Below are 11,081 nucleotides of genomic sequence, written 5' to 3'. Positions count from 1 at the left end.
ATTTGTCTTGAGACATTAAATATTTTGTGAGGATTATCTTGATAATCATTATAGTATTTGGTATTTTATTTCAAATGTAATTTTATAGCATGTTTTATTTTTTGCAGTTATCACAACACAAATATTGTATTAATGGCCATGGGAATTTGTGCTGCCTGCTGCTTGGCAATTACTATTTTTTCTTTTAACACAAAGGTAATATTTATTTTTATATTTTATTTAGATAATTCATAACTCTAATATCTCACCAATTTTATGTGTAGATTGATTTGACAAGCTGTGGTGGTGTACTGTTCATTCTTTGCTTTGTTTTGTTCCTGTTTGGCATTCTTACAATATTCACCTACAATTCTGTAAGTTTAATTTACATACATACTAATAGTTGAAAACGTAATTTTACTAAAAAGTGTAATAAAAATAATTTTAGATATTGAACACAGTCTACTCTGCATTAGGAGCATTGCTGTTTATGTTGGTGAGTTAGAATTTCTGTAAAGTTAAGAAGGAAATTTTATACTCTTAAAACATGTGTTTTTATTTTATTTTTAGTTTTTGGCTTATGATACCCAAATGCTGATGGGCGGGAAAAAACATCAACTCAGTGCTGAAGAACATATTTTTGCAGCTTTGCAATTGTACTTGGATATTGTTTACATATTTCTTTTCCTTCTCTCTCTGATGGGTGATAGAAAATAAAGTTATTTATGACATATATACTACATACATACATACAAAACATAACAGAAAATTAAATAAGATTTATTATATAGTAGTTTTTGTTTTTTTTTTTCCTCCTGTGTTAAGCAAAAATATCTTGCACTATATTTTCATTTTGAAAGTAAAAGTTATTATTTTGACAATTTTATAATTGATATCAATCAGAACAATATACAGAAAATGAACAATTATGAAATAAGTGATTTTTATATTATATAAAGAAATATACTATATTTAAAATATTGTGCAAAAAGATCTTTGATTTATATGTTCATGTCAATTAATCAAAATCCAAACTAGGTGTTAATGTTGTTGATTGTACACATTGTATATGGTATTTGTTGATTATAATTCTATAGTGTACAGAAATTAATAACTCTAAAAAATAATAGAATTCATTACATATTCATGAAAATTGTAATACAATATGATCCAAATTTGCTAAAACAATCTATTACATGTATTTAATATAATTTTAGATTATTTTTAGAAACAACTGGTGTTATTTTTACAATGAAATGTCTATTTGGGGATTGTCGTACAAGGTGAAATTGCATTTTCATTATAGAAGTTTTTTTTATTATGGTATTCCAATTATATCCTAAACATTTCCTATTTTATGCACTTGGTAATATGTATATAAGATCATATACTGAACTGTATAATATATTTCAGATTGTAAAAATGTTATATTAAATTCTAATGTTAGTTTATTCAATTAAATTTTTCACAGATGGATACACTATTTGCAGAATAATTGTATAAGTTAAAAATATTTTTTCATGTGGAATAAAATTCAGAAAAAAAGAATTATTGAATTTGAGATTTTAGTCAAAAATAAATAAATAAAAATCTTTATTGTTTCATGAATATTTAAATAAGAATGTTGTTTTTGTTGTTTTATTCATAAATTTTCAGACACACTTTCTCTTATAAATCTCAAACTGTAATAATTTTTTTTTATGTGCGTTTCTTTTTATCATATGCATTTTCTTCATTCATCATAATATTTATTTATAAAGGTATTATGTTTTGTTATAATTAGATATAAGATTTTGATTGAATGATAAACATAATTAAACATTAAGCAGGAGGATTTTATTCATATTAATACATACTATTATGAAAGAAATTCAAAATTTAAATAAGAACAAATGTATTACTGAATATTTAATAGTTAAAATAGAAACAATAGTCTTTTGGGACAATAGTCAGGTGGTGCTTGAAATTTGACATTTTATAGGATCTAAAATATTTTATTTTTTAAGACTTCAGATTTTTATGGTAATAAACGCAGCATTTTCTTTTGAATGTGCCACGTCATTTTTCTGTAAGTTGTCTGCTTCTACTCAAACATTTCATATTAGTTTGTCAGTCTGTTAGTGAAGCCAATGTAACTTTATTATTTATAGATTTTACATGAAACAAGAATACATATTAAATCATATTTCATAAAAAAACAAAACATTCAAATTTTTTCAAGTTACTTTAATTCAACTTTAAATGAAAATATATACAGTTAAACGTATCTATCTCAACTCTCACTGGAATGAGAAAGAATTCAAGATTAGAAATTCCTACGCAGTAAACAGTAATAGATTTGATTGGAGGTATAGTACAATTGATACAATAGCAAGTACAGTACATACTTATATTAGATATAAGTAAAACATTTTTGACATATAACAGAAATAATTTGACAAGCGAAAATTTATAGCCAATCGGAGAAAAGCGGCATTAATTGCAACTAAAATTTCTACTATCAAAATGTAGTCACTGAGCTTTGAATTTGTAATTGACACTTCAGTCCATAATTTGAGATAGAGAGATTTGGGAGAAAATTATTTGAGACGAACATGGTAAATATATTGAATTTAGGCTGAGAATTCAGGAGGAATAAATTTCAAGATAGACAGGTTTAACTGTATATTTTCTTTATTACAATTACTAAATTAGCATAATAATTATCATTTCTTACATATTAATTGCTAGATTAATTTATGAACACAAAAAAGTTATAATTAATTTTACAATACACTTTAGTTTCTTATAGACAAAATTTAAATTTGTCTTAATTTAAACACTGCCGTGAAATTCCGACAAATTTAATACAATAAACATTTTTGACTAAACTTTAATGGTCAATATTTAAGATTTATATGTAGATTGTTCTTCAAATATGTATTTATTCTAGCTATGATTACTCGTACATTTTATAATTTTAAATTGCAACTTCTTTGCAATGACAATCTAAGTTCTTAAATGTTGTTTTATTTTCTTTTTTAATATTCCATTTTTTTTATTATAAATGCATTATCTGACGATGACCATTAAATTATAATCAAGAACATTTGTAGTAAATTTGTCTTGTGTTTAATTTTAACTTATTTAATGAATACAAATTGTACAGTTTATCTCCATTGGAATTTTTCCTTTGCAATCATTTCAATTTTAATTTACTTAAATATTCTTTGTTTTTATCAAGATGATAAATGCAGTTAATATAATCAGGAGACTTAGAAATTGTTTGTATGTCACCCGAGGATGAACTTAGCTGTCCGAAATTTGTTTTTTGTTATTTTTTAAAAACTTGGAGGAAGAGTTTTTCACAGCAATTATTATTAATATAATTGAGAAAAAGTAATTCCAAAAATAATATTGCATGTTGGATTGGTAATAAGAGATTTTGTTGAATCTTAACCTTATAAAATGCATTGTAAAAGTAATTTATTCTAGCTCCTGTGATGATTTTATTATAAATATGAAAGCTAAATTATTCCAATTTTAAAGTTTATGTGAACTTCATGTACACATTTTAATATTTTATTGAAATTTTTCTTATTACTTATGTGCAATACAGATCTCTACTATTTGTTCACATGTTTTGAAGTATATATGTTAAGAGTACAACTAAAATAATAATAGAAATGATGCAGTTTTTGTGGGCATGAAAAATGTCTTTCATAGCCAGTGCATTTCTGTCCTGATAACACTACATATCACAGGTTCAGAAAGTTGCAAAAGTTCCATTGAGAAATATTGGAACAATCTTTATACACTTCAAAGTTGACCAGGTGATTTTCATGTGTTTCTATACTTGAGACAGTATTTTGTCTGTAATAAAAGGTATCAAATACTGTCAAAACAGGGATTTGTCTGTCTATGTACTTGAACAAAGTTATTACATGCTGTGATAGTGCTCAACTGTCAAAAGAATTATGTTGAAAAATAGTGTATCCAATATAGATAATTTGTGTATTGTGAATTTACTCTATTAAACAATCTTGTCTTTTAATTTGAGTATTATAAGCTTTGAATAACTTCTGTTTTTTATTATGCTAATACTAAAATTTTCTTCCATATCTGTATAAAGATGGGAAGGAATTAATATATATATAAATTTACTTAGTGTAGTTTTGTCTTCTCTCAAAGAAATTATAAGATTTCATCAATTTTAATTAAAAACAAATAAATTTCTCACACTATTATAAAATATATTGCTTTAAAAGGGAATTTCTAATAATTTTGGAATCGGTTACAGTATTTTAATTTTTAGGCAGGAAATAGGAACCACTTTCAGCATACATTAAGTAAAGTACAATATTTCATAGGAACATGCGAAAAGCACTTGAACTTCTCATTCAGAGAAGCTATGATTGCCCTGTGGGTACTAAGAGGACCGTTTTTAACAAAATTATTAAGGGTTCTGCTAGGCACACGATAGGGTGATGAGGGACGGGGTCTAACATATCCGGAAGGACTACTACCTGGAGAATTTCTGGGATTTGTTGATCCAGGGTCTTCCATGGATCATCATCTCAACCGCTCTGCCATCAATACGTATCAATGTTTTTCACTGGAAATATAAACGTAAAGATTGGCAGCCCCCAAGTGAATTTATACTGTTAGTATAAATTCACTAGGGCTACCAATCTTTACGTAAAATTTGAGGCATAGGAAACCGAATCCATGACGCCTTTACCATTGTAAGTGTATTATTTAGTATTCAATTTGTACTAATTTATATCACCGGAATTACATTTGCCATCAAAGCTGTAGAAGAATATAGTGTCAGCTGGATAACCAAAACTGTTAAGGCATCAGTCTACCTCTCTGGAGGACCCGAAATTAAATTCAAGAGGATTGAAGAACCTCAAGTTTTTCAAGGAGTTTTAATCTCAGAATGGAGTAAAGATTAAGAAACGAAATTTGACATGGTAACTTGTATATAAGGGGAATTGATTCTATTGAATTTTGGAGTACGGAACTCGAGGAGTGTGGAGATTGAAGGAGATCATATGTATATCTCGAGTGGGATTGAACTTAATGAAGATTTTACTAGTTATGAGCATTTATATTTTTTTAAACACCTCAAAATTAAGCTTTTTCTCATTTTATAGTATTTAATAAAGCATTTTTCAGCATGAGACGAATTGTTAAATGTTCCCGAAAAGGAAAAGACTTAATTTACGAGGCAGCACTCGACCAATAAGGATAATCTTGTTTGTGAAAAACTTAACAAATTAAAAGAAAAGAAAATTTAATAATACCATTTAACAATCGAATTAGTTTAATATAACCAACTTAAAAATCCAAAAAAAAACCTCGTTAATATTACTGCAATCCATCATTATTTAATCTAGCCATTGTCTTTAAATGTTCTTCACTTCTCAGTTTCCAATTCATTTTAATTCTGTTACGTCTTCAGATAATTTTGAGTTCTCACATAATGTGATTACATTCGTTCGTTAATTTGACTTAACAATAATCATTAGTTCTGACGTTTATCTGTAAATAGCTTAATAACAAATTGCTCGAATTTTTACATTATTATTTAGTTTTTAAAATGCATTTATTTATAACATAAAAGGCGTAACGCGTTAATAATCCCAATGTAAACAGTAAAAAAAAATGTCTCGCATGCTTGCTTGTTACGAAGCGTTAAAAATTGTATTTAAAATATTTTGCTAGATGTTAAAACGTAATATTAAAAAAAAACTGGCGACATTGTTGATGGATTTTCCTGGTATTCTTTGTTTTCATCCCTAATAATTGCTACCATTACTCTTCAGATTGGTTCTGTGGACGTTAATGACAGTGCCGTAACTAGCCATTCCTGTGCCCTGTGCAGGAATTTGCATTTAGGCCCCTTAATTAATTAGGTTTGGGAAAGTAATAAAACAAATACATGCATTTTGGGCCCCTCTTCTAAGTGGGCCCTGTGCGTGTGCACCTGTTGCACCTGCCTAGTTATGGTACTGGTTAATGAGTTGGGGGTTATATCTCCCGAACCAATTGTCCAATTTTCCTGAAAATTTCTAGAAACATTTCTCCCTAATACACAAACTTCCATGCAAAATTTCAAAAATTTATGACAAAACCTACAGGAGTTATTAAGCTTTAAATTGGATGAAAAAAATCGTGCCTCCCACAACTACACAGACATCCATACGTAAAGAAAGAAAGAAAAAAAATCCCCAAATTATTTTGCTATTCTCTAACGTTTTTTTCAAGGTTCTAAGTTCAAAACAATGTAAAAAAAAAATCTTAAGGGGGAGGGTGGTTATTTATTTGACCGCTCGCCATACTTTCCTTCTGTTATATAACAGTTGAGAAAATAAAATCTACAAAAATAGAAAAAGAATTAATGTAAGATATATTAATCTTTCTATTTTAAAAATTTATATCCTAATTTTTTTTTTTTCAATTCGTATCAGGAAATAAAATTCGTTCTAGTCTCGAATGTCTCTCAAAAATATACCAAAAAAGAAAAAAAAAAAAAAGATATTACACAAGTTATATTGTTTCGAAGAATCTTTTCTTAAATCATTTTAAGTACGATATCTTCCAAAGTAGAAAACCGATCAATACTGAATTTACGAGGTGTTACTGAACTTTAACAAGTGCTGCATTCTCGTAACCTATTTATAGTTACAAGTCAAAGATTACAAGTAAGTCCCCTGTAGAATAGTTTAGTAGTTTCCTCGGATGAAGGTTAAACCAGTTGTGTTACTATCAGATTCCACTTTTTCTCACTATATTTTAGTCACGATGTAAGAAAATTATATATATAAAAAAAATAAAAAGAAAGTTAATCAAATTTACTTGTTCACTCATCAAATTTTCTTCTTCTATTTATGGTACAATTCTAAGGAAAGTTGTTTTTTTTTTTTATTAATGTATACTGTACGTTTGCGAAATGTATTCTTTAATTGCTTCTAATTACGAATAATTGGTGCAAAGCATTGAGTACAAAACTTAAATGATTGATTATTTATTAAAATACAAAGATTTGAAGATGTTCTTTAATGTTTTTAGTCGCTTTGTTGTGTTTAAAATGTCGAATAATCCGGTAAAAAAAAATTATAATGCATTATCCGATAATTTAGTATATTAAGTTTATTCTATTTAAGGATAATGTGTTAGGAAAACTGGATAAATTATGTTTAAGGTTTTCCGCGTTGACGTATTACAACATAAAGAATATTACGTAAATTCCGAAGAAGACGGGTAAATGACTCCAAATTTATTCATGATTATGTCATTGGGAATAGTTATGTGGTAAAATAGTTATTCGCATTGGCATAAACAAAATAAAATAAAAAAAAATTATTTAATTTATAGCCTGTAAGTTGACGCGGATCTAAGTAGAACGACCTGAAAGAATTCATTAAAGGCAAAAAAAAAAAAAAATTGTCTACATCAAGAAAAACTTCAAGGAAATGAGAGAAACTTCCGTCTCTATTTAAACCTTCACTACTGAACCGGAAACGATGATACAATTATCGAAACTTAAATTAATGTAGGTCTTTCGTGATAGCCTCCAGCGTTAATAAAATTGGGACAATAGGTTTAAAAAGTGAAGTTAAATCCATTTCGTATTTAGTCGAGTCAACAACAAGCCGATATGAAACTTCTAGTGCTTTCGTTAATCCTAATATCATTCCATACCTACGTATTGGCATTTCCGGGTGGTGCTCCGACTGAATCTTGTGATTCTTTGAGTCCGCAAAGAGGTCACAAAGCTAATCCCCAACCCGCTCGTAATGCTCCTTACGATATAATACAATCCGCAGTTTATTATAATCCCGGAGACGTTATAAATGGTGAGTTGAATCATTATATTATTAAATTAACAGGCGATTCACACTGCAAATTTTAACTTCTAGAAAACTGATTTGTTTTTCCCCTGTATTGGCTATATTATTTACTATTATAGACATAGCTCTGTGTATTTTATTTTTGGATAGATTGTCAGGAAGATAAATTTGAAATGATGACTACTTGTGATGTCCTATAAAAAAAAGTAGATCAAGAATAGAATTGTTATTAAACAATAACAATGCCCCCGAATCACTGAATTATCTGTATTTGAACTTGAAAAACATACGGACAATAACACTGATTGTTTATAATTGTGTCAAAATATTTATTTATTTTCTAATTCTTTATACTGTACGGTAGTAAATATATATATTTATATAATTTAATAAAGAAAACATTGTAGAATATCTTTTTATCTATAACAGTTCGTTGACCAATTATTTTTAAAATAGATTAAGATGAAATTTTAAAACCTGACACGCCAAGGTGCAAGAATTTTCAGAAAGTGGGTCGCATTAAATAAATATCAGAAGCTTTTCTAAAATAAGAATTTAATGGGTGTCATTTGTCATCATTTATTTTTTATTTTATTTTTTTTTTTTAGTGGCAATAAGGCGCTTGGATCCTCAAGCATCATTTAAAGGTTTTATGGTCCAAGCTCTTGATAAAGAAACTGGTAAATATATTGGTAAATTTATCGAAGCACCGGGTTTAGCCGTTATGAAAGAATGTTCGGCTGTAAGCCATAGCAATCCTAAACCCAAAATCGCAGTTCATTTGGCATGGGTGGCACCCAACGATCATTCCGGACAAGTGGTTTTTAGGTAGAATATTTTACTTATATTTAATCTTTATCATTTTTATATTATTTATATTAATTTTTTTGCTGTTTTATATTCTAGAGCGACGATAGTAGAAACTAAGAAAGTATTTTACGAAGGTTTACAATCGCAACTGGATCGAAACTGATGGACTAGAATTATATTCCGCGATAAAAAGTATTAACAAAATGTGAATTTGAATCAATTTATCTAAAGAAAAAAAGGTTATTTTTCCATTATTTTAACAGTTGCATCTTCACAAAAATCATTTATAAATCCATTCTTTTTCCCTCAATGACAATAGATTTGTATTCAAGATTTCAATATGTACTGTACAAGTAATTTTTATATTGATTCTTATACACAATAATTTGTAAATGTAATTTATATGTATTATTAATTGTATATTATAATTTTCATTCTTAATTATTTCTATTAATAAATAAATTATATACATATAAAATTAATTGTGTATATTATTTTTCTAATTTTAAAGTCCGATTTAAATTGAGTTATTTACATATAAATTATCAACATTTGAGAGAATAATAATAATTTTTTTTAAAGTTTTACGTAAAATATTTAAGTCTGTATTCTATATTTCTATACGAGAGATTGTTAAAAAGAGAGAAATTCTTATTCAAATATACAGCCTTTTGTAATATCATTTTTGTTTTTACTTTCAAATTCGGGTGAGTAAACTATAGTCCTTTATGTTTCCGTTCTTGAATGTAATAAGAGATTTCAAAATATAAGCTGATTATCAATGAAAAGTTTCCCAAATATTCTTAAGTGAGTGACATAATTTATTCTTTCTTTCTTGACAATTGGTAAATGATGAAATGGAAGATTTATCTATTCAATATTGAAGTCAAAATACAAAAAAAAAAGAGTAAATATTATTCAAATCTTACGTATAAAGTAAAACCTGTTTAAAAGGAAACCTGCCAAACCGGAAAACATATTCGGTAACCGGTTTACACAGGTTTTACTGTATTTGTAACACTTATAGTAAATACAACTACAGTCGACCCCCCTTATAACACTGTTGATAATTCCGTTTTATATGAATTCCGTGTTGTACGAGTCACTTAGATTTTACAAATACGTGAGTCGTTCACAGCCGGACACACGTATTTGTAAAATCTAAGTGACTCATACAACATGGAATTCATATAAAATGGAATTATCAACAGTGTTATAAGGGGGGGTCGACTTATAATCATTACTTCAAATGTAAAACGAACAGTCGGATTCCTTTATCAGGCTATTGAGGCTAAATAATTACTAAGCAATCTGGCAGGAGGTTGCTATCTCTTGTTAAATATAATAGCCTTAATAAATTTTTTTTTCTAGTTCTTTGCGCACTTTCTTGATATCATTTTCAGGTTTTACTTGAGACTCAATTTTTTTATCACTATACAGGTAATTTATTTTAGTCAATTCAGGACATTTGGCTGATGTCCTCGCCTTTGTTTTGTCTATTATATAATCAGAATTTTCCTTAATTTAAATATCAATTTATTTGTTCTTGCTGCGATTTCCACGCTTTATTCCACGCTATGATATGACTGGATTTTCCCATTGCATTCTTCCAACTTTAAATATTTTGATTCGAACTTCCTTATTCTACTTACTAAGAATGGTTTTTATTTTTTACAAAGTGATTTTCACTCCATTCTTTCTAAATATCGGTGCCTTTCGCGACTATTTTCTTTATTAATTTTCTTATTTATTTATTTCAACATTGTTTACGTGGATCTATTTCACTTCTTTTAGACTTTCCTCGAGTTTCTTTCTCTAATAAAAAGGCAAACTTCTTCCCACATAAAATTATTATTATTTAAATACTTGATTACTTTTCTCTTCCTTCGCTTCTATTATACTTTTAAAATTTACTTTTACTAATAGGAAATAAAATCTTTATTAATAAAGAAACATTTGTTCAATGAACAAATGGCTAAAGGGGTCTCACACAAGCACTCAACGATTGTTCTCAATTTTTTTTTCTATTGACAAATGGCCATTTAATGCTAATTTACATAGAAAATTTGATTTCAATGTAACTTAAATATAGTTAATATATAAATATACTCTATAAGATTATTAATTTTCTATAAATATTGTTTATCTATGGATTCTACGTACCTAAAAGTCCGCGTACTACAGGTTGGATAACACTAGATTATATTATTGTCCGTTATATATTTTAAATATAACTTTGCATTTTAAAAATCTTTAATCTAATTTCTTAACGAATTCAAAAGATTAACAAAGTAAAACTGCTGAATTTATAAAAACCCTTCAACCAAATAAACACAGATTAAAATTCTGTAAAGAACCCAAGGGAGATTTATTATTATTATTATTCGTAGTAAATATTTCTCTTAATAACATATAGATAAATAACTAGACAAATCTCCTTTAAAGATTTAGTTC

At 27.5% G+C, this 11,081-nt stretch overlaps 2 protein-coding genes across 2 annotated transcripts; both read left to right on the top strand.

Moving 5' to 3' along the window:
• Positions 1–4,012, top strand: LOC111618997 (protein lifeguard 2-like). Its single transcript, XM_023360626.1, has 4 exons — positions 1–195; positions 264–353; positions 428–475; positions 550–4,012. The coding sequence occupies exons 1-4, from the start codon at positions 133–135 to the stop codon at positions 694–696; spliced, it is 348 nt and encodes a 115-aa protein (XP_023216394.1). The 5' UTR covers positions 1–132; the 3' UTR covers positions 697–4,012.
• Positions 4,013–8,189: 4,177 nt separating this feature from the next.
• Positions 8,190–8,813, top strand: LOC111618998 (putative ferric-chelate reductase 1 homolog). Its single transcript, XM_023360627.1, has 3 exons — positions 8,190–8,326; positions 8,426–8,645; positions 8,724–8,813. Coding segments are annotated over exons 1-3 (288 nt in total). The 5' UTR covers positions 8,190–8,325; the 3' UTR covers positions 8,791–8,813.
• The last annotated feature ends 2,268 nt before the right edge of the window (positions 8,814–11,081 follow it).

This window comes from Centruroides sculpturatus, unplaced genomic scaffold, assembly GCF_000671375.1.
Source record: "Centruroides sculpturatus isolate CEXI.00-Female unplaced genomic scaffold, Cexi_2.0 scaffold259, whole genome shotgun sequence".
Lineage (NCBI taxonomy): Eukaryota > Metazoa > Arthropoda > Arachnida > Scorpiones > Buthidae > Centruroides > Centruroides sculpturatus.
This window is presented reverse-complemented; position numbering and strand designations above follow the sequence as displayed.

Excerpts from the sequence above, each read along its gene's own strand:
- LOC111618997 (XM_023360626.1), top strand. The coding sequence starts at position 133 with ATGGCCATGGGAATTTGTGCTGCCTGCTGCTTGGCAATTACTATTTTT. Across the intron at positions 354-427 it reads CAATATTCACCTACAATTCT|ATATTGAACACAGTCTACTC; the intron begins GTAAGTTTAATT and ends AAATAATTTTAG. Across the intron at positions 476-549 it reads GAGCATTGCTGTTTATGTTG|TTTTTGGCTTATGATACCCA; the intron begins GTGAGTTAGAAT and ends TTTTATTTTTAG.
- LOC111618998 (XM_023360627.1), top strand. Across the intron at positions 8,646-8,723 it reads TCCGGACAAGTGGTTTTTAG|AGCGACGATAGTAGAAACTA; the intron begins GTAGAATATTTT and ends TTTATATTCTAG.